Here is a 25,000-nt window from a genome sequence, read left to right on the forward strand (position 1 = left end):
AAGGACAAAAATGTCTTTCAGAAGTAAACGGGCTTTAGCCGAGCTCTTATTTATTTTATTGTAATTGATTTATGTAAAAATAAATGCAATAAATGAGGCGATATCTTCATAAGCACCTAATGATCACCCAAAACACCACCACCTACTGATCCCTCAACACACCACCACCTACTGATCCCCCAACACACCACCACCTACTAATCTCCCAAAACACCACCACCTACTGATCCCCAACACACCTCACTTACTAATCCACCTACTGATCCCCCAACACACCCCTACCTACTGATCCCCCAACACAATGATCAGTAAGTGGTGGTGGTGGTGGTGTTGGGGGATCAGTGGGTGGGGGTGTGTTGGGGAATCAGTAGGTGGGGGTGTGTTGGGGGATCAGTAGGTAGACCTGAGAGATGTCATTTATGATTCTCCTTATCGACAGCTTTTATCTGAAAAATATTCGTTTTGATTCTGGTTCTGCTTCATCTTTGTTTTACGAAGTGCCATAAAAATTAAATGTCTGTCCTAAAATCATGTGAAGGGCCACAGTACATCTGATAGAGGTGACGCTCAGTGTGACTTCAGGAGATTAGAAGTGACATTATGGTTACCGGTGCGTGGATCGTTTTCTTTTATTTTCTTGTTGTTGACTTGAGGCAGGATGCGGTGTGCAGTTGCTTCTATCGATTTAATGACCTGTTTATGTGTGTGTGTGTGTGTGTGTGTGTGTGTGTGTGTGTGTAAAATATAATAATTTGAAGGACTGACTCAGGTTTTTTTGCTGGCAAGCTAACAACGATTGATGCAGTTTAATTAGCCGAGCTTGTCGGATCAAAACCCGCGTCGAAGAAATTAGCAGCATGAAGATGCTCATATTCTCCTGCAGTCGCAAAAATACACTCAGAGATACACAGAGACATTCACCATCACACATACCAACATTCACCATCACATACCAACATTCACCATCACACACCAACATTAACCATCACACACCAACATTCAACCTCACACCAACATTTACCATCACACACCAGCATTCACCATCACACATCAACATTTACCATCACACACACCAACCATCACACACACCAACATTCACCATCACAAACCAACATTCACCATCACAAACCAACATTCACCATCACACACCAACATTCACCATCTCACATCAACATTCACCATCACACACCAACATTCACCATCACACACCAACATTCATCATCACACACCAACATTCACCATCACACATCAACATTCACCATCACACACACCAACATTCACCATGTTCACCATCACACATCAACATTCACCATCACACACCAACATTCACCATCACACATCAACATTTACCATCACACATCAACATTCACCATCACACACCAACATTCACCATCACACATCAACATTTACCATCACACACCATAATTCACCATCACACACCAACATTCACCATCACACACACCAACATTCACCGTCACATACACCAGCATTCACCATCACACACCAACATTCACCATCACACACCAACATTCACCATTACACACACCAACATTTACCATCACACACCAACACTCGCCATCACACACACCAACATTCACCATCACACACCAACATTCACCATTACACACACCAACATTCACCATCACACACCAACATTTACCATCACACACCAGCATTCACCATCACACAAACATTCACCATCACACACTGACATTCACCATCACACACCAGCATTCACCATCACACACATTCACCATCACACACACCAACATTCACCATCACACACCAACATTCACCATCACAAAAACACCAACATTCACCATCACAAAAACACCAACATTCACCATCACACACCAACATTGACCATCACACACTATAATTCACCATTACACACTGGCATTTACCATCACACACCAACACTCACCATCACACACACCAACATTCACCATCACATAAACCAGCATTCACCATCACACACCAACATTTACCATCACACACACCAACATTCACCATCACACACACACCAACATTCAACACATAAATATAAACACTTTAATTTGGTTTTATAATGTTAAGAAATAATCAAATGTGACTCAATCTGTGTGTGTGTGTGTGTGTGTGTGTGTGTGTGTGTGTGTGTGTGTGTGTGTGTGTGTTGAGAATTTTCCCCCATAATCAGACTGTGACAGCTTTGAAACACTCAGATGAAGCCATAAACTTGGTGATAACTCACTCTGTCTCTATTACATTCTCATTTTGTGATGCGATGTGGAACTCAGTTACTCGCTCCTCCACACACACACACACACACACACACACACACACACACACAAACGCACACACAAACGCACACACAAACGCACACAAACCCCGACCTCCAACTCTATCGGTGAATTTTTGCTTGTTATTGGTGCAGTTGTGTTGACATGCCTGCATGTCAAGGCGGATTGATGCCGTGGATGTGAGATGTTCCCTGAGGGACAAACCAAGATGGACTCCCTGCTGTTTTGCACAAATGTGTCACCTGTCAACTTCAGTCTAGAAGAACACGCTTCACCGAAATGCCAGATTGCGTCTGTGGTGGGTTTTTGAAGGTGCAGAGTTTGCTCCCGGTTGGCTTTGTTAGGTGACTTTTCAACAACAGCATTACAACTACGACAGATGTGAAAGTCATTAGATCTCTAGCTGCTTTTTTCCAAGAAACAATGAAGAGTAGGTCACTCCAGGATTCATTCTATATTTTATAGTCTAATCCCTGGTTAACTGAAAGCGATGTAGATTGGGTAGAACAGATAGGATGGAGCAAATTGGGTGATTGAGTCCCAAAAAAGGTGGAATTTGGTAATGGCACAGAAAATATTTATCAGAAAATAGTACATTGGGTAACAATACAGGAGATCCATATCCATTAGTTAGACCTGACACAGATTGGGAATTGTGCCATGGGACAATGATCATGACAGGGCAGATTAGGCAGTGATCCCTATGCTGAGGCTGACAGTGGGAGATTTGGAAAAGTAGAGTACCGAAGCAGTGGATGCAGTTTGGTTAATGATGCAGGGGTGTTTTATTGAGTAATGAATCTCACAGGGAGGCAGATCATGTAATGTCACAGGGCATGCAGTTGGGGTATAAAACAGAGGGGGTGGAGTTTGGGTAATAACCTACGGTTGGCATATTGGGTAATACCCCAGGGATGCAATTTGGGTAGTAAACCAGTGGGTGCATTTTGTGTAATAACCCTATGATGCAGTTTGAGCAATAACCCAGGGGATGCAGTTGGGGTCATAACGAATGGGTGCAGTTTGGGTAATAACCCATGGGTTGCATATTGGGTAATACCCCAGGAATGCAGTTTGGGTGGTAACCCAGCGAAGCAGTTTGGATACTAACGAAAGGGGGGCATCATGCATAATAACCCAGAGGTTACATATTGGGTAATACTCCAGGGATGCAGTTTGTTAAATAACAGAGGGGGTGCAATTTGGTAATGCCTCAGGGGGTACAGAGCACATGGGATGGACAGAAGGTATGGGATGGACAGGATGTACAGGATAGACAGGATGTACAGGATAGACAGGATGTATGGGATGGACAGAAGGTATGGGATGGACAGGATGAATGAGATGGACAGGATTTATGGGATGGACAGGATGGAAAGGATGTATGAGATGGACAGGATGTATGGGATGGACAGAAGGTATGGGATGGACAGGATGTATGAGATGGACAGGATTTATGGGATGGACAGGATAGACAGGATGTATGAGATGGACAGGATGTATGGGATGGACAGGAGGTATGAAATGGACAGGATGTATGAGATGAACAGGATGTATGAGATGGACAGGATGGACAGGATGTATGAGTTGGACAGAAGGTATGAGATGGACAGGATGTATGAGATGGACAGGATTTATGGGATGGACAGGATTTATGGGATGGACAGGATAGACAGGATGTATGAGATGGACAGGATGTATGGGATGGACAGGAGGTATGAAATGGACAGGATGTATGAGATGGACAGAATGGACAGGATGTATGAGATGAACAGGATGTATGAGATGGACAGGATGGACAGGATGTATGAGTTGGACAGAAGGTATGAGATGGACAGGATGTATGAGATGAACAGGATGTATGAGATGGACAGGATGTATGAGATGGACAGGATGGACAGGATGTATGAGATGGACAGAAGGTATGAGATGGACAGGATGGACAGAAGGTATGAGATGGACAGGATGTATAGGATGGACAGGATGGACAGTAGAAGTGTTGGAGAGTTGTGGAAGTGAACATTGTGCACTTTTGAACGGAAAGGCTCGTGTTAGAAATGCAAGGCCATTTATGTCTGACCCTAAAAAAAAGAACCTTTTGTACGAAGTGTTCCCGCTTTCAGTGTTTTTTTACTCCGCTAAAAGGACTCGCGTCCCTCTGTCCTAATGAGAGCCGTGACTCACTCTCTATTGCTGAGTCATGCTGCGAACCTGATTAGTGTGGAATACGTGTGTGTACACGTGCTAATACCAGGTAGGTTTTAGGATTAGGGCATTGATTAGACCATCTGCTTGCGATTTTGTTTTTCTGCACCGTTTGTCTTAATGATCTGGATCTTGAGTCGAGAGGTCGAGAGTTTTTTGTTGCTTACACTTGTAGTCTGTCTCGAGACTTGGAACGATGCGGTCGTTATGAAGGTCCCCTTGACACTGGAGGAATTAAATATGCACACACACACACACACACACACACACACACACACACACACACAGGTACGTGCAAGCGAGAAAAGAAAGTCGCTTTGCCGATTTGCTGTGTTTTTGTTTTCTCTTTGAGAAGCACAAGCTGCCTGAGCACACATGATAAGAAGCTTCATTATAGCTGAGCACTGGGGCAGCAGGTATATACACAGTCTGAAAACAGTCCTCCACTTATCTCTGCTACACACACACACACACACACACACACACATTCCAGAGATGTCGACAGGGTTACCTGGATCACTTGTAGTTTGTCTCTCGTTGCTCGTACCTGTTAACAGCGTGCAGATCAGGTAACACCACAGACGATGCAGCTTTTTGAGTAGAAACAAAGGTCATGTAGCTCAGGTTACAGCACAGGAATAATGGCAACAAGGGAGCATATTGGTTAACCAAACAGGAGATCCAAATCAAGTAGTAAGACAGGACACAGATTGGGTAATGTGTGCTTAAAGAAGGACACAAGAGGCACAGATCAGGTAATGATACCAAGGCTAAGGTTTGGGTAATGAGGGTTACAGCAAATATGCAATTTGGGTAACAACCAGGGTATGCAGATTAGGTAATGATAAAAAAGGGGGATGTAGATTGGGTAACCACACAAGGGCAAATCAGATCAAGATATGTGATATAACACAGGGGTTACTGATCAGGTAACAATGCAAGGTGCACAGTTTGGGTAATGCACACAGGATGCAGATTAGGTGAAGACTAATGGGACACAAATTGGGTGCACGTGGATTCACACAGGAAGTAAAATGTGTAATGATGTGCAGGGATTCAGGTTATGAATCTACAAAGGAAAGGCAGCCTGAGTAAGAACACAGGGTGCAGATTGGGTATGTTATACATAAAGATACATATTAGGTAAAGATAAATGGAAAACAGTTCGGAAATGAACACATGGGGGTGATATCCCATAATGACTGGAGATGCAGATCAGGTAATACAAGGGTTGCAGATCAGGTAATAATACAGTGACTGTAAATCAGATAATGATACAGGGGTTGCAGTTTTGGTAATAATGCAAGGGTTGCAGATCTGGTAATGATTCAGGGGTTGCAAAATCGGTTATAACCCAAGGGTTGCAGATCTGGTAATGATATAATGGATACAGGAACAAATGTCTTGAGGTGCTGCTGATCACAGTTTCCATTTTTATGTGGACAGAATTGTGTCTGTATCAGCCAGTAAACACAAGGTTCACCTGCAGAATCCGTTTCTGATCCTTTCTGGAAGATTTCTGGAAAGAATCTTTAACATTGGCATTAATAAACGGCTTGCAGGTGCCGTTATACTTTCAGTCTGCGTGTGTATTTATCCCATTTTCTCCCATCAAAGGTGACACTGTACTTTACTGTTATTAAGCTCTTTATCATCCATGCATCCAGCCATCCATCCAGGCGTGCACTCACTCCCACCAGCACTTCGGCTTTTAACCTGTCAACTTGATGAAGTGCCTCCATTTTGGATTTATCTGATCGAATGGCTCGAGCTGCCTCGGAGGAACCCGAATTCATCACGCCAACTTTGTTTTTTATTTCTTCCTCAAAAAAAACAAAAAGTCGAGCTGGATTGTAATCATTTCAATTTCAATAAACAAATTCAATGATATGGGGTGCAGATCAGGTAATAATACAAAGGTTGCAGATATGGTATTGATAGATTAGTGTAAATCAGGTTATGATGCAGGGGTTGCAAATAAGGTAATAACACAGGGGGTGCAAATTAGGTAATAATACAGGGGTTGCAGATTACTTAATAATACAGGGGGTGCAGATTAGGTAATAATACAGGGGGTGCAGATTAGGTAATAACACAGGGGGTGCAGATTAGGTAATAACACAGGGGGTGCAGATTAGGTAATACTCAATTACGTGACAATTAAATGCACTATTTATATAAACACCATTACGAGCACTTCAAGGCTTGCTTGGTGGGGGAGGAGCTTATGATCAAAGCTTCACATAGAAGAATTCCATCGGAACCGGAGATGCAAGGTTTCTTCTCAAATCCAATGTTTTCTCTTGTAAACATGTCTCACAACCTAAACCAGATATGAGGAGTTGACTAGAATTCGCACTGAGTGAATGTCCACGTGGTTCTTTTTTAAACTGATCCCACAAAGTTGTGTAGGACAACATTTTCCCTTCACTTGAACTTGGAGACCCGAAACCTGTTCCATCATGACAATGCCCCAAGCTCCATGAAGATCTGCTTTCCATGGGTTGGATTTGATCTTATCTGAGAATTTCAACATAGGAAACTTCAGAGGAATCTCCAAATATCTCCACAGGGACACTTGAAAATCTTGTGGAACATTTTTTAAGAAGAGTGGAGCAAATTGAAGAGCAAATTGAGGATTTATGTGGAATGGGATGTTCAACAAGAAGCACTCAGGTGTCCACAGAGGTTTGCTAGTTCATCTGTGAACCTCTGGACCCTTCAGGACCTTCAAGGACAGTTTGAGGTTGAATCCGTGCTCCAGGAAATGAAGATTATTCATGGATTTGCCAGGGGACAGAAGGAGGTCCTTCTTCTCAGCGTGTTTGATCTCAATAAGGCGGCTATCTGACACCGCCGAAGTCGCATCAGACCGACCCGAGCTGATTTGTCTGTGAGGAGAATTGGATTAAGGTACACTGTCGAGCAGAAGTGTGTTAGCTCCGTCTTTCACTCTTTCTCTCTCTCCATCTCTTTATTTCTCTCTCTCTTTTTTACTGAATTTAATTACATTGGCAAAGTTGGCCACTTTTTGTGATCTAATTAACTGGAGGAGGACTGAGGGTGAAGGATGAAAGGATAGAAGGAAAATGAAATGAGGAACGACTGACTGAGGAGGAAGAATGGATAAAGAAGGTAAAAGATGCTGCAGTTACTGCGTAAAATGGATAGAAAATGGACAGAAAAGGATTATGGGTGGAGTAGGATGAATGAATACTGGATGAAGAGTTGAGGATGGATGATGGAGAACTGAAAAAGAAACAGCAGAGGATGAAGGATGCAGAAGAAGGGATGAGTGATGGAACTGAGGGATCACCAATTGATGAGTGTGGACTGGGTGGAGAATAATGGATGGAGGTTGTAAGATGGAGATCAGCAATGAAGAGATGTTTGAGTTGTAGCTGTTTGAGGTGTAGATATTCAAGTTGTTGACATTTTGGGTGTAGATATTTAAGGTGTAGATGTTTGAGGTTCAGATATCTGAACTGTAGATGTCCAAGATGTAGACAATTAAAGTATAGATGTTTGAGGTGTAGATATTTGAGCTGTAGATGTTTGAGGTGATGAAGCTTGAGGTGTTGACATTTCAGTTTTTGACATTTTGGGTGTAGATATTTAAGGTGTACCTGTCTGAACTGTAGGTGTCCAAGATGTAGATAATTAAGGTATAGATATTTAAGATGTAGATGTTTGAGGTCTAGCTGTCTGAGCTGTAGATGTTTTAGCTGTAGATGTTTGAGATGTAGATATTTGAGGTGTAGATATTTGAGGTGTAAATGTTTGAGGTGACGAAGTTTGAGGTGTTGATATTCCAGTTGTTGACATTTTAGGTGTGGATGTTTAAAGTGTAGCTGTCTGAGCTGTAGATGTTTGAGACGTAAATATTTGAGGTTTTAATGTTAAAAATATGACTGTAAATGTGCTGGTCTGTGATATTCCACTAGGGGGCAAACTGTAGTGATAACCCTGATTAACTTCCAAAATCACTATTACAGCGTTTTTATTTAAAAGCTTGTAGTTGCTCTGTGGGCGAAATGTGGGTGTTATGATAGATAGATAGATAGATAGATAGATAGATAGATAGATAGATAGATAGATAGATAGATAGATAGATAGATAGATAGATAGATAGATAGATAGATAGATAGATAGATAGATAGATAGATAGATAGATAGATAGATAGTAGTTTACCAGAAAATACTACAAAATGAAAAAAAAAGATGAATGAAGGAATGATGTAACGGCGTAGCGGCGAGTCAGAGACTGCCCTGACTTTTTCTGCTTCAGCACCATGACGCTGATGTGGTGCTTCTGTAGCTCTGAATACTAAGATAAACAGATTGTCATTCATCTCTTCTCTCAGCTCCCTCTCTCCCTCTCTCTCTCACTCCCTCTCTCTCTCTCTCTCTCTCTCTCTCTCTCTCTCTCTCTGTGCCTCCCTCACTTTATCAACACATTGATGAATGAAGATAGTGGCGCTCACTGACATCATCCCTCTCTCTTCTCTTATCTCTCTCCCATCTCTTTTTTTTTCTCTCTCTGTCTCTCTCTCTCTTTCACTCTCTCTATCTTTCCTTCTCTTTCCGTTTTTTTCAGTCACATCACACCCTGCTGTTTGTCATTCCCTGTTCTGCTTTCTGGATGTCGGAACGTCGGCTAGTCAGTGCTAAACGCCGTTAGTGGCTCTATCTCTCTTTCTTTCTCTCTCTCTCTCTCTGTATTTCCCAGATGGCAGGAGATGAGAGAACGAGTGCAGTTGTTTCTCACAGATAGCCTTCACACACCGTTAAACCATGTTTTTTTTTCCTTCCACGAGAAATCCGTTTTGATCGCATTCGGATGTCAGCAGAGACCAGACGCACTCGCTTTTCTGTCACGGGTTCGAAGGGAAAGCTGTAGATAACGGAAAAAAGGAACTGAGAAAAAGAAAGAAAGAGAGAGAGAGAGTGTGTAGCACAAATCCAGATGCTAAAGAGTGTGTTTCATGAGGATATGCAACACCATGATGTCCCTGATGAGAGGTACGTCCGAAATCTTTACGCAGTTTTATTGACGAAGAAAAAAACACCTACGTGGAAAAAAAACACCTACGTGGAAAAAAAACAACAAAAAAAATGCAAAGAATCGGAAATCGTAAAAAGTTACGAGTTTTTTTTAACAGAATGGTAGAACAGTGGCAGGTTGGTCTCGGGGTCCTGGACACGAACTCATCTCTAGTTAGCATCAATTGTGTTACAAAGATCCCAGATTCCTGGATTCTGATTGGTTCACAAAAATAGCTGACAGTGTATATCATTGATCTCCAGTTTATTCAAAAGATTTTATTCCAAACAAGCATCGGGAATCCCTGAAAACAAGAAATTTGTTAGAAAATGATCATTTTCCAACAAGTAATACTTCTTTGATCCCATTGCGTTGGGTTTGCAATCCTGATTGGTTAGAATGTGTTTATTATTATCTCATTCTGACAAAACGTTACCATTTCTATGGCAAGTCCCCGCTCTCAGGGTCATGTAAAACGTGTGTGAGCGCTAATACGGCGTCTGAGCGCTGATACGGTGTCTGAGCGCTGATACGGTGTGTGAGCGCTGATATGGCATCTGAGTGCTAATACACTTATAGAAGTCTCCAGTGTCGGCGTTTGCTGTCATGTTCAGGACAATTTTGCTTTATGTGCTTTATGTGTGTGTGTGTGTGTGTGTGTGTGTGTGTGTGTTTTGAGAGCTGATAGAATGATGTTCAAGAAAATGCAACTATCCAAGTGTCCTTCAGGGTCCTACAGAGTTCTGTTTTCAGACTCACTATTGTTTTTTTCTTTATAAACAGCAAGATTCCAATAAAATTCCATCTGCAGGATAAAGTGTGTTTTTCACATCAGATTATGCCATGAAGATCTAGTGACAGACCTACGGTTAAATCGAATGACAATATTTCCCTCACACCATCAGGTGGCAAGATCCTGAATTTAGCTTGGATAGAAACACGTGTCACATGACTTGCAGCTCTGGAAATCCATGTCAATCTCGAAGCATGATATCGCTAAACTAATGGAGACTCGGGTGCAAAACTGTTCATGGAAAATTGTTTATAATAATTGCAGTTCAACTTTTCATAGTCCTTGGGTTGAACCTCCACCAACCTCACTTTCGGTTGTTTGTGTGGAACCCTCTTCACCTGCACTGAGTTGTCTCCAGTGTTAGAGAGCTCCATCCAAAGATTGGGCATAAACATAATGTAAGTTTGTGGGATGTGGAAGTGGAAGCTCAGGAGTTAAGATGTTGGACTTCTGATTGGAAGGTTGTGAGTTCAAATCCCAGCACCACCTTTCCAGGCCCTTGTGCAAGGCACTTAATGTTTAAATGCTCAGTTGTATAATAATTGTAAGTTATGGATGAGGGCATCTGCTGAATGCCGTAAATGAGTTTTCAGGAATAATGCGTTATTTTTCCCATCGAATACCACGTATGTTTGTGTTCCGCCATTGTCCCCACTAGCATTTTTGTAGCTGTCCTGTGAGTTTGGTGTCATGTTTTCAGGTTGGTGAATTTTGGAGATTTCCATTCATGAGTTTAGCGCTATAATACGGCTCCAATCCCTTTTATCTGTGAGGGCCACATCATTCTTCCTCTCTTTAATTGGGCAGTGTTGGTGTGTAACAGAAAATGCCACGGGCCGGAGTGACTACCAGCATTATTGTGGAGATTTTATGGTTTGAAATGTATTTATTTTGCCTTTTAATGCTGGAATAGTTTATTATTTTGTTCTGCACCGTACAGATAAATGAGCGTTAAATTTCAAGAGATATATCGGCTATTAAAAGAGCATTATTACTATCATAATGACATTTATATATTCACTGCTAATGAAATCAAAACCTTTTTTCAGACCCCAATTTTAACATTGCAAATATTTAACGACTCTCATGTTTGGTGTTTGGTGTTCTGATGCTTGCTCAGTTTGCAGGGTCATGTTTTCATTCACCAGTCTCTCACCATAGACTACACACTCAATTCTCCTCATCCATCGCTTAAATGAAACCGAATTTAAGATAACTGTAAAAAAATAAGTCTTTGTTTCCTTTTTTTAGTCTCTCAACTTTATTTTCTCCTTTTCTTTATCCTTCTCCTTTTGTTTTCTCTTTGCTACATTCTTTTTTTTAAAGCTACGTCTGTATGTTCCTATTTCTTCTCTTTTCATATATGAATTATTTAATCAAGTGCAATTGGTGACTCCTAACCCAGCCATTAGGGAGGCACAAGCCAGTGCATTCTTAGTGCCGGTCCCAAGCCCGGGTAAATGGGGAGGGTTGCGTTAGGAAGGGCATCCAGCGTAAAACACGTGCCAAATCAAATATGCGGATCACAAATGAGAATTTCATACCGGATCGGTCGAGGCCCGGGTTAACAACGACCGCCACAGGTATCGTTAGCCGACAGGGTACCGGTGGAAATTGGGCTACTGTTGGCCGAAGGAGGAGAAGGAGAGGAGGAAGACGTCTACAGAGACGGCAGGGAAAGGAGCAGTGTAGGAGAGTGGAGTTTCGGGTTGGTACTTTAAATGTTGGTACTATGACGGGTAAAGGGAGAGGTAGCTGATATGATGGAGAGGAGAAAGGTAGATATGTTGTGTGTTCAGGAGACCAAGTGGAAAGGGAGTAAGGCCAGGAACATTGGAGGTGGGTTTAAACTGTTTTATCATGGTGTGGATGGAAGAGAAATGGTGTAGGGGTGATTCTGAAGGAAGAGTACAGTAAGAGTGTAGTGGAGGTGAAGAGAGTTTCTGATAGGGTGATGATCGTGAAGGTGGAAGTTGAAGGGATGATGATAAATGTCATCAGTGCCTATGCTCCACAAGTTGGCTGTGAGATGGAGGAGAAGGAAAGATTCTGGAGTGAATTAGATGAAGTGGTAGATGGTGTACCTAGGAAAGAGCGGTTAGTGATTGGGGCGGACTTTAATGGGCATGTGGGTGAAGGGAACAGAGGTGATGAGGAGGTGATGGGTAGGTATGGTTTTAAGGAGAGGAATGTGGAAGGGCAGATGGTGGTAGATTTTGCTAAAAGGATGGAAATGGCAGTGGTGAACACTTATTTTAAAAGAAGGAGGATCATAGGGTGACGTATAAGAGTGGAGGAAGGTGCACACAGGTGGACTATGTGCTATGCAGGAGATGCAACCTGAAGGAGATTGGCGACTGTAAGGTGTTGGCAGGGGACAGTGTAGCTAGACAGCATAGGATGGTGGTCTGTAGGATGGTTTTGGAGGCGAGGATGAAGAGGAGGAGAGTGAGGACTGAAAGAAGAATAAGATGGTGGAAACTGAAGGAGGAAGAGTGTAGTGTGAGGTTCAGGGAAGAGGTCAGAGAGAGGCTCAGTGGTGTTAAGGAGGTGTTGGATGATTGGGCAACTACTGCAGGAGTGATGAGGGAGGCAGCTAGAAAAGTACTTGGTGTGACATCTGGAAATAGAAAGGAAGACAAGGAGACGTGGTGGTGGAATGAGGAAGTGCAGGAGAGCATAAGGAGAAAGAGGTTGGCAAAACAGAAGTGGGATAGACAGAGTGATGAGAAAAGTAGGCAGGAGTACAAGGAGATGCGGCAGCAGGTTAAGAGGATGTGGCGAAAGCCAAGGAAAAGGCATATGAGGAGCTGTGAGAGGTTGGACACTAAGGAAGGAGAAAAGGATTTGTACCGATTGGCCAGGCAGAGGGACCGAGCTGGAAAGGATGTACTGCAAGTTAGAGCAGTAAAGGATGGAGAGGAAATGTGTTGACTAGTGAGGAGAGTGTGTTGAGAAGGTGGAGGGAGTATTTTGAGCAGCTGATGAATGAGGAAAATCAGAGAGAGAAGGTTGGATGATGTGGAGATGGTGAAGCAGGATGTAGATAAGATTAGTAAGGAGGAAGTGAGAGCAGCGATTAAGAGGATGAAGAGTGGAAAGTCGGTTGGACCAGATGACATACCGGTGGAAGCGTGGAGATGTTTAGGAGAGATGGCAGTGGGGTTTTGACCAGATTGTTTAACAGGATTTTGGAAGGTGAGAAGATGCCTGAGGAATGGAGAAAGAGTGTGCTGGTACCGATCTTTAAGCATAAAGGAGATGTGCAGACCTGCAGTAACTACAGGGGTATTAAGTTGATCAGTCACACCATGAAGTTATGGGAAAGAGTAGTGGAAGCCAGGCTGAGAGAAGAGGTGACCATCTGTGAGCAACAGTATGGTTTCATGCCGAGGAAGAGCACCACAGATGCCATATTTGCTTTGAGAATGTTGATGGAGAAGTATAGAGAAGGACAGAAGGAATTGCATTGTGTATTTGTGGATTTAGAGAAGGCGACGACAGGGTGCCAAGAGAGGAGTTGTGGTACTGTATGAGGAAGTCAGGTGTGTCGGAGAAGTATGTAAGGGTGGTGCAGGACATGTATGAGGACAGTGTGACGGCAGTGAAGTGTGCAGTAGGTACGACAGACTGGTTTAGAGTGAAGGTTGGACTGCATCAAGGATCGGCCCTGAGCCCTTTCCTGTTTGCAGTGGTGATGGACAGGTTGACGGACGAGGTCAGACAGGAGTCTCCTGGACTATGATGTTTGCGGATGATATTGTGATTTGTTGTGAGAGTAGGGAGCAGGTTGAGAAGAGCCTGGAGAGGTGGAGATATGCACTGGAGAGAAGGGGAATGAAACTCAGTAGGAGTAAGACAGAGTACATGTGTGTAAATGAGAGGGAGGGCAGTGGAGTGGTGCGGTTGCAGGAGAAGAGCTTCAGAAGGTGGAGGAATTCAGGTACCTGGGTTCAACAGTGCAAAGTAATGGAGAGTGTGTTAGAGAAGTGAAGAAAAGAGTGCAGGCAGGGTGGAGTGGGTGGAGAAGAGTGACAGGAGTGATTTGTGATAGTAGGGTATCTGCAAAATTGAAAGGGAAAGTTTATAGGACTGTGGTGAGACCTGCGATGTTGTATGGTTTAGAGACAGTGGCATTGAGTAAAAGACAGGAGGTGGAGCTGGAGGTAGCAGAGCTAAAGATGTTGAGGTTTTCTTTGGGAGTGACGAGGATGGATAAGATTAGAAATGAGTTTATTAGAGGGACAGCGATGTAGGATGTTTTGGTGACAAGGTGAGGGAGGCGAGATTGAGATGGTTTGGTCATGTGCAGAGGAGGGACATAAATTATATTGGTAGAAGAATGCTGAGGATGGAGCCACCAGGTAGGAGGAAAAGAGGAAGGCCAAAAAGGAGGTTCATGGATGTGGTGAGGGAAGACATGCAGGTAGTTGGTGTAAAAGAGGCAGATGTAGAGGACAGGGTGGTGTGGAGACGGATGATCCGCTGTGGCGACCCCTAATGGGAGCAGCCGAAAGAAGAAGAAGAAGAATTGGTGACTCCTCGAAAATCTTCAGGGACCCCTACTGGTGGTCTCGACCCCCGGGTTGGGAACCAGTGAATAAGGTTATTAACCAGAGCCGATTTTACTGATACCGATAACTCTTTTGGATCATACTCACCGATAACCTCGGCCATGATACGGGTTAAGGGTCTTGTTTAAGGGCCGAAGAGTGGCTGCTTGGTGATACCGCGGCTTGAACCCCCGATCTTTCGATCAGTAACCCAGTGCCTTAACCACTGTGCTGCTACTTCCCCACCTCTTCCTCTAGAGGCTGCTGTTGTAATGACAGCAGACTGGAAGCCGGAAAAACTATTGATATGGATTTTTGCTGAGTGTTAATAGTTCCAGCGACCATTTATCGGCAAGTCAACCTTTATTAATAACTAAGGGGAATTTTTGTTTGATAGCCAACCTTTATTATTAAATACAGATATAATACGAGTAAAACATCTTTTACATACAATTTTTTAAATAAGTTTCTGGGATTGTTCAGAGGGCCGTTCCAAATGTTGGGTCCCACATATTCGCTCACATGCTGTATTCACCCTGGGAGCCATAGTTTGGGTTAAAGCATAGAGTTAAAACATCAGGTTCTTCCTGCTGAGGACAAAACAAACAGTGTCAGAGGACTGCATCGTCCTTCATGGAATAAAAGCCTGGCTGTAAATCCCAGACTGAGGAAGTAAGACTTCTTCCACGTCTCATCAGATAAAGCACTCGTTTTCCGAGCTGTCTGAGGAGAATCTCACACTCTCACAGCTGCTATCACACCAACCTGCTGATGAGCTCGTTCAGTGTGTGTGTGTGTGTGTGTGTGTGTTAGCATAAAGTTCCTACAATATGGTGTTTATAGCACCTCTTATTGGACAATTGAGCTAATTGAGTTGGAGTGGTGTGCATTTCCAAAACCTTACACCCCTCCAGATGTAAAGATCTAATCAGCTATATGTCATCAGCTGCTTCAGATTGTGCAGGATTCATCCAGTGGAATTGGAACTGGGCTTAATTCTGTGCTTGGGAGAGCAATCAATTTCTAGTGAACTTAATCTCTGATCCATCCAGGATGGAACTCTATCAGCGTACTTATTGATTCAATCTCAGAAAAGGAATGGAGAGGAAGTTGGAGACTAGGAATGCCTGGAGAATATGGAGATGATGCAGACTATGGAAGAACATAGCTTGTGTAAGAGGAACATTGAAGTGAATAGAGACAAAATAAAGGATATGTTTTGGAAACTTGAAGGATCTGGAAAGCGCCAAATCGTGGGTGAAACATGGAGACTTGCATAAGAGAAAACCTAAGAAGAGAGGGATCAAAAAAGACTCTGGAACACTAGGAAATAATGCTGATGTAAAACAAAGCGTCAAGACAATGAGGATCTGGAATGCAATAATCAGAGAAACCAGTGAGATGAAATTTGAAGGAGCAAAGAAAACTGGAATTGCATGTAAATACAGAGAATATCGAAAAGGGAACTGGAAAATTAAGTATTTATGAAGTTAAACCATTGGAGAAAAACAATAGAAATCTGGATAACAAGGGGGAAGGCAAGGAACATGGAATCAAGAACCCATAAAGAGTAAAACAAACTGCAGCAAATAAAAGGAGGCTACTGGGAAAAAGAACCAAAACAGGAAAAGATTGAGAATATGAAATGATGGTACTGTAAGAAGACTGACTAACTTGTAAGCGAGGGATTAAAAATGTAGGAATCTGGGAAACAAAGAGTGAAGCTGATTTAGAACATAGGAGCTAATTAGGAGAAACAAAGATCCATTGAGATTAGCACAAAAGCAGTGGAGACTATGCGAAAAGGGAGTTTGGAAGATTAGAGAAACTTTGGAGGAAAGTGAAAAGGTTGAAGTGGGGATAATTAGGCTACTTGATATACAAGAGGAATTTGGCGAACGATAAGCGAAGACACTTTGGGGACTTTGATCTTGGGAAAAGTAGCCAGGGACCCCTTTATAATAATATGGACTAAATGAAATAATTTCAATTAAAGGAAATCTATCTGAGAATCTGAGAAACCTTAAGCAAAGATGACATGGGGACTTATTTGGTAGAAGTTAAGAAATGGGGAGTCAGGAGGATTTTGAGCCTGTGGACAGCAGGAAGCTCAGTGGATAAGTTGAAAGGTTGTGAGTTTAAATCCCAGCATCAAGCTGCCACTGTTGTACCCCTAAGGAAGGTTCTCAACCCTCTGCTCAGTTATATAAATAAGATCATTTGGTGTATGTTCTGCTCTGCAAATACTATAATTGTAAATGTAAGTCAGGAAAATGAAACAGAAAAAGGAAAAGCGAGAAGGTTGTCAAAAAAGCTATGCCACTGGCCACGAGCTAACATAAGACTCTTCATGCATCTGTTTCATCATGAGAGTCGGTGTGAAGTTCAGAGCAGTTGTCATAATGCGATGAGTTCCGCAGCCGACGAGTAGCGAGGTATTATTCTGGTAGGAAATGTGAAGAGAAGGTAAAAAGGGAAATAAAAAGACTACAAAAGAGAAATCTGGTAAACAACGAGTCTAGGAACTCATGCTGTCAGAGATCCCCCTCTTGCTGTTCCTGGCAGAAGGTACCTCATGTTGGCTCACATCGCTGAAGACTTCTGTGTTTCTGTGTTTGTAGCCATGTGCTTTTGTTTTCATTCTCCACACTTGTCCTCTCATTGGTCCATGTATTTGCATGTCCTTTTGTCCCATTCCCACTTCCTTGTTGAGAATTGCCTGTGTACCCCCTTTGTTGAAGTCTTGTATTTATGTAACTTGTCTAGTTTGCTGTGTTACCCGAACTGTTTTGTTCCTTGTTTCATGTTTTTCTGTTACTCGTTCATGTTCTTGGTTTGCTTGAGTTATAGAATTTGGTAATCCCCTGACCTTTGCCTGACCCTTGCCTGGCCATGTTTTTGACTCTGCCTACCATTTTGGATCTGTTTGCATTTGTCTTAAGTAGAAGTTACTTTGCACTCGCTTCCGCTTAATCTCTTGTGTGCATTTTCAATACATTTACAGTATTTTTTAGACGCCCTTATCCAGAGCGACTTCCAACCAAGCAGTTGAGGTTTCTGAGTCTGTGGAACAAGCCTGCAAAGAAACTGGAATATTAAGGAGGAAAGGAGGAAACTGAAGGAAATGAGGAAGTTGAGAGCCAGAAAGTGGAAGAAAGTAGAACTTGGCAGCTACATTAGCGTTATCAGCAAATGTCCTGCGGTGTCCAACACAACGCTGTTCTGATCGACTGCATCTCTTGCAGTGGGAACATTGGGTGGGTTTCATTTGCCCCTGTACCACTGCACTAATAGGATTTGGTTTTGGATGGTGTTATCAGGTCAGCGATTATTAAACGGTGTTCTCTGAGAAAATGAGATGGTGCTAGCTAATATATGCTAAAATGCCATCATTGAGAACGTCTCAGTGGAACCATTAGGGCATCTCTAAGCTGCAGTCAGGGCTGATTTGTCCAAGTCTGCCAGGGGAACACGATAAGTAAACTCATCTGTGGGCAGGAAAAGAAAGTGCCACACTGGTGCTTTTATTATTTCTTTTTTTCCCCTGTTGAAGTGTGTGTGCTGCATGTTTGTGTAATCCGGCCTCACAGCCCTCCAGCGCCAGAAGCCACGGCTATTTCCTCACAGGTTAATGGTGCGATTAGAGAGGACACAAAGCGACGTGCTGATGCAGTCTGTCTACACGATAACAGAGAGATTAGAGGGATGAATGGAGCTGGGAGACAGAGGGACAAAAAGAGAAAGAGAGGGAGAGAGAGAGAGAGAGACTTGACTTTTAAGTGCCCTTAATTTAAAAACATTCATGGTGTGTCTTATTAACACAGGAAAATACAATGAAATAAAACAAGAATCAAAAGAAAGAAAGAAATAAGTAAAGTAAATGTAATTATTATTTTTTTTATCTTGGAGTGGATTTGAGTACATAGAATTAAACAAAACAATAAAAAGCTAAACATGTAAAAGAAAAGGTAGATACATGAAAAATCACATAATAATTTCAATTCTGTAGAGGTCATCAAAGAGAACCAGTAAATGATAGTGTATAAATACAGAGGGCAGAGTGAAATAACATTAAACCATGAAAAGAAAATGAAAGACTATCTTAAAAACTTTGTACGATCTTAAAAACCTGGTACGATCCTCCACTGCAGATCAGCTGTACGCTTCTCCACAGGGGGTTTATACAGGGACCTCCAGCTGCCTCGTGGGGTAGAGCCCAGTGCCAAGAGATCCGACCACCTTGACTCCTTCCCACCGGCCAGTTCTGATGGGTGACCTTCACACTGACTGCGCTTTCTTTGTGGCATTTTTAAAGTCTGACAGGTGAGGTATCCTGAAAGATAGTATTTCTCCATTCACTTCTGGTTGTTCAGAGGCTGCAAAGATGGAAAGTGGGGGGAAGTGTTGCCAGTCCTCTCCAGAACCCTGTTCTAGTGCTTCCTTAAACTCCAGAAGCAGCGCTAGGATCACCTCTGTCAGCATTCCCTGCAGCAGTCAATGGGTCTGGGTTTTTGTCTCTTCTCCTGGTGTGATTTCCATATTTTTCCAGTCCTCAAGTCTCCAAGCTTTGTAAGTCCGGCTCTTTGAAGGCAGTGGTGAAATCTCCCGGACATCAGCATCCTTGCTGGAATCAGTGGGTTGCTGAATAAGGGTCCATATTGTCCATATATTGTCCATTCCAGAAAAAAATCCACTATTCTTATCTGAATTTCTTTGACTATTATTTCTGGTGGTTGGAGGACTGTGAACTTGTGCCACAGCATCGAGGCAACCAAATTGTTGGCGACCTGCACTCTCCCCCTGTAGGATTCCATTTAGAAAACTTTGCGCTTACCTTCTCCACCAGTCGCTCCCAGTTATTTTGTAGGTATTCTTCTTTCCAAGATAGATTCCTTTAAGCCCTGTTTTACCCGATTGCAATTTTTCTGGGAGTTTTGGAATTAATTTGTCTTGCAACTTTCTCATTTGCCCTAGTTACACATGCAGAGGACGCAGCTTGATACATTGCCAAACTGCAGGTAAAAACTTGAATGTTCTCCTGTTTGGTAATAAAGACCTACACATCATCAGCATAGGCTGATACAACTACTTTTTCTGTTATTCCACATTCTGATAGTCCATGCATATTTTTTCTTAATTGGTATAGAAGAGGTTCAATGGGCAGACTGTTCAATGGCCTGATCCCTCACTGCATTTCTAAAGGACAGAGTCCTCCATCAACTTGCTCGGGATGCCCGGTGCTCATCCCGTAGAAAGCTGCTGTACTGCAGTAACTTGTTCTCCGGGTTCAATGTCCATGTCCAATTTTTCCACTTGTCCTTCCGTTAACTTTGGAAGTTTCTTTATTAGTTCCTCTCTGCGTTGCGGGTCAGTGGCATCCTCGTGATTATAAGTCTTTGTAGAAATCCACTGCGATTTTTCTCATTTCTTCAGTTGATGTATTTATGTTGCCATAACCGGGTCGATTTAAATGCAGCATTTGATTGTGTCATCGGCATCGATGTCTTTGATGAGATTTGTGCTCTGATGAGGGCTCCCGTGGCCTGCTCATGGAGTTAAGATCTTAGTGCCTTCTTTTTGTTTCTAAAGAGTTTCTTTTTTTTTGTTTTTAGCGAGTATTTAATTTTCTAGGCTTCTAATCTCCCTCTCTAAATCTTCAACAGTACCTTTTATTATTGCATTTGTGTGTTGGATGTGAAGTCCCTCTTTGATTTGTCTCCATTGTTCCCAAAAATTTGGAATTGAAAACAGAAATTTTGATCTTGTAGCAGTTTTTAAGTTAAAACACCAGAAAGATCTGGACTTTGCATTGACAGATAAGATCAAATCTATTGTGACCGTGTGGTGAGCTGAAAGGTTTTTGTAACGTAAAATGTATCTGATCTTGCGGCACTTATTCTTGTGTCGGGTGTTTTAATCCATGTGTGTTGTTTCACTCACTGGTTCTTTTCTCTCCATGGATCTATAATTCCACGTTTTAATTATTTCATCCAAAACTACAGAAGATTGGATGCGCGGTTCTTCTGAGTTCCAGTCCTCTGTAGAATCTATAGTGCAGTTCCAGTCTCCACCCATGACTACAATGTGGTTGCTGCTATGTTGTGTAACTTTGTCTTTTATTTCGTAAAATGTTTTTCACTCTTTCTCCCTGGTGGTCTAATGGTTAGGATGCGGCGCTCTCACTCTCGCTCTCGATCCCCGGTCAGGGAACCAACCCCAGCCACTCTTAGTGCCGGTCCCAAGCCCGGATAAATGGGGGGGTTGCGTTAGGAAGGACATCCAGCGTAAAAACGTGCCAAATCAAACATGCGGATCATGAATACGGATGATCCGTTGTGGCGCCCCCTAATGGGAGAAGTTGAAAGAAAGTTTAGTTTTTCACTCTCTCACTTCCTGTGATTGAGGCGTAAACATTTGTAAATAAAAAAATCCTTTCCTCAGATTTCAGCTTGTATTAATAGAGTGCGGCTCTGCTCCACTTCAATGCATTTGCTAATCTTTTTGAAAATAAAATTGATTCTCCAGCACTGAAATTTGACCCATGACCCATGAGTTGGTCTTCACACCTCTTTCACCATTCTGTCGTATTTACTTTATCTGTGGTACTTTAATTTGATGCATTGTATGACTACAGCCTGTTTCTTTCTATCCCTGACCCATTAATGTTTAAAGTACCTACTCTTAACTTGTCCCTATAAAAGAGATGAAAAAGGAGAAGAGCAGATGAGGACGGCTATCGCAAGAGAGAAAACACCCCTGTGACGTGACCTAGTCCTTCTTTTCATTTGTTTTTTTTGTTTGTTTTTCTCTAAGAGAAAAAACTTTCAATCTAACAGCTAATCTGTTTTTCTTTTTGCTGAAGATACAAGAAATTTGTCTGGATCTGGAAAGTATTCAAATACTTTCACAGATTGTCCAAAAGTTGCATCTGGAAAGTTATTGATTCCATTTTGTGTGTATGTTAAGGAGGTTCTGGTGGTCTTTTTTTTTTTTTTTTTGCAGTAACAGTGTTCCCCATCCCCCTCACTCACTCCCTCTCTCTCTCTCTCTCTCTCTCTCTCTCTCTCTCTCTTTTCCTCCCTTACTATCTCTTTCTCTTGCTGTCTCTCTTTCTTTTTCATTCTTTCTGTCATGTAAACAGATAGCTGAGAGTAGAGTGAGACAGGTTGCTGTACACACAGATCCGGTTCTGTATAACACTGATGTGCAGCAGTGCATCATGGGATTGAATGTGTATCCTGTATTGTGTTGTTAAACAAACAAGTTGATTAAGATGGAACTATAAAGAAACTAATTACACACACACACACACACACACACACACACACACACACACACACACACACACACACACAAACACACACTCCATTATAAATTTTAAACTACTATTCTTGTATTAAATTCATACTATTATTTTATATGTACTGTTTTCTCATTTTGTCTGTATTTTTTCTTTGCGAGTCCCTCTCTCTCCCTCTCTCTCTCTCTCTCTCTCTCTCTCTCTCTCTCTCTCTCACTCCTCCCTCTCTTTCTCTCTCTCTCTCTCTCTCTCTCTCTCTCTCTCTCACTCACTCCCTCTCTTTCTCTCTCTCTCTCTCTCTCTCTCTCTCTCTCACTCCTCCCTCTCTTTCTCTCTCTCTCTCTCTCTCTCTCTCTCACTCCTCCCTCTCTTTCTCTCTCTCTCTCTCTCTCTCCCTCTCTCTCTCTCTCTCTCTCTCTCTCTCTCACTCCTCCCTCTCTTTCTCTCTCTCTCTCTCTCTCTCTCTCTCTCTCCTCTCTCTCTCTCTCACTCACTCCCTCTCTTTCTCTCTCTCTCTCTCTCTCTCTCTCTCTCCTCTCTCTCTCTCTCTCCTCTCTCTCTCTCTCTCTCTCTTTTCCTCCCTTACTATCTCTTTCTCTTGCTGTCTCTCTTTCTTTTTCATTCTTTCTGTCATGTAAACAGATAGCTGAGAGTAGAGTGAGACAGGTTGCTGTACACACAGATCCGGTTCTGTATAACACTGATGTGCAGCAGTGCATCATGGGATTGAATGTGTATCCTGTATTGTGTTGTACAGGTACGACTCGGCCGCCTAAAGAGGGAGAAGTTCCTGGAGTGGACTACAACTTTATCAGCGTAGAGAGTTTCCTCCACTTACAGAGAACTGGATCTCTGCTGGAGAGCGGAACTTATGAAGGTAACACACACACACACACACACACACACACACACACACACACACACACATCTTACTTAAACACAGTAATATGCTAATTAGCCTTTATTTCAAATCTAGGCTACGGTCAGATTGCTGAATTAAATTAGCTCACTATGTTAGCTTAACATATTCACTGTGATTGGAGAGGGAGGAGTTACATGAATGTGAGCCCCACCCATTTCTCTTTGAGGGTGTGGCTGCAGTTATTTTTTCCTGCTTTGTGTCCTTTTCACTGTGATTGGTGTTTGTATTAAGTTTTTCCCGGCCTGTGATTGGTTGACAGATAACTACTACGGCACACCCAAACCCCCGGCGGAGGCGGGCAGTGCGCTGCTGATCCCCGGCTCCGCCCCAAACGTAGCCAGCAAACGCAACAAATCCATCAGTAACATGGAGAAAACTGGCATCGATCCACCTGAGGAGGAGGAGGAGGAGACTAACGCCGTCAATGGAGATGGAGTCACTGCCACACCAGGTAATAGGCACACACACACACACACACACACACACACACACACACACACACAGGTAGAGAGAAAGATAATCAAAAAGACAGACAGAAACAGAGAGACAGACAGACAGATGGATAGGGAGAAAGAGAGATGGATAGATAGGCAGGCACATAGGCTTATATACAGACAGATAGACAGATAGAAAGACAGGCATGAAGAGACACAAATATGTACAAGAACAGACAGAATAAATGAAAGACAGACAGTCAGACAGTTGAAGAAGAAAATAGACAGACACAAAGAGAGAAGTCAGACAGACAGGTAGATAGAATAACAGAAATACAGACATAAGTAAGAAAGAGAGACAGAGACTAGGAGGCAGACAGAGACAAGTCAAGTCAAGTCAAGTCAAGTTTATTTGTATAGCGCTTTTCACAACAGACATTGTCTCAAAGCAGCTTTACACAAATCAACAGTGATGGTGAATGGTGTGCATTTGTCCCTGATGAGCAAGCCGTGGCGACTGTGGCAAGGAAAAACTCCCTTAGATGTTATGAGGAAGAAACCTTGAGAGGAACCAGACTCAAAAGGGGAACCCATCCTCATCTGGGTGACATCAAGAGTTTGATCATAAATCTTTCAACAATACAGAACACTAGAGAGTGGGAACTAACATGATTACTGGAGTATAAGATTATAAGTAATGTTCTTTCTGCAGTCTTAAACAGTCTATATGGTTAGTAGCTCCGAGTTTTATAAGCTCAGCATTTGTGATCACCACAGATCCAGCATCAGCTTCTCCATGCCAGAGCCTTTAAACACTCCAGGAGGTCCAATGTCAAAACTCCACACATGTAGCGGGATCCAAATGGCACTGGTACGTCTCTAGATGGTTCAGGATGTTTGTGAGTTCGGCATCTACTTCTTTAAAGGTCCGTAATCATCACGAGGTGGGAGGTGACTGGAGCTGGAGCAACCTCAGGATGCCTCGGGATGGGGAGAGAAAGAGAAGCAGTGGAGAGGAATTAGCGTAGCTGCTGTTCATGATATTAACAGCACAAGTTGATAATGTGCATGTGATCAGATGTTCTGGAGCACAAGGTTATGATGTGATGTGTGTTATGTGTAGGCTTTGCTAAAAGATATGTTTTAATCTACACTTAAATTGGGTGAGTGTGTCTGAGCCCCGAACACCGTCAGGAAGACTATTCCAGAGTTTAGGAGCTAAATGTGAAAATGCTCTACCACCTTTAGTGGACTTTGCTATTCTAGGAACTACTAGAAGCCCAGAGTTTTGAGATCTCAGGAGCGTGGCGGATTGTAGCGTGTTAAAAGACTGGATAGATACACGGAGCCAAACCATTTAGTGCTTTATAAGTGAGAAGTAATAGTTTGTAGTCTATTCGAAACTTAACAGGAAGCCAATGTAGGGACGATAAGATCGGGGTTATGTGATCATATTTTTTTGACCTT

The 25,000-nt window shown here is 42.6% G+C and overlaps 1 protein-coding gene across 1 annotated transcript in view; it reads left to right on the forward strand.

Annotated features, from left to right (window-relative positions):
• Positions 1-25,000, forward strand: part of magi2a (membrane associated guanylate kinase, WW and PDZ domain containing 2a) — a 104,046-nt gene that overhangs the window by 35,127 nt on the left and 43,919 nt on the right. Inside the window, 2 exon segments of the mRNA XM_046873366.1 lie at positions 22,935-23,054; positions 23,359-23,550. Coding sequence (XP_046729322.1) covers positions 22,935-23,054; positions 23,359-23,550 — 312 coding nt within the window.

The sequence above is a fragment of the Silurus meridionalis genome, chromosome 18, assembly GCF_014805685.1.
Source record: "Silurus meridionalis isolate SWU-2019-XX chromosome 18, ASM1480568v1, whole genome shotgun sequence".
Taxonomy (NCBI): Eukaryota; Metazoa; Chordata; class Actinopteri; order Siluriformes; family Siluridae; genus Silurus; species Silurus meridionalis.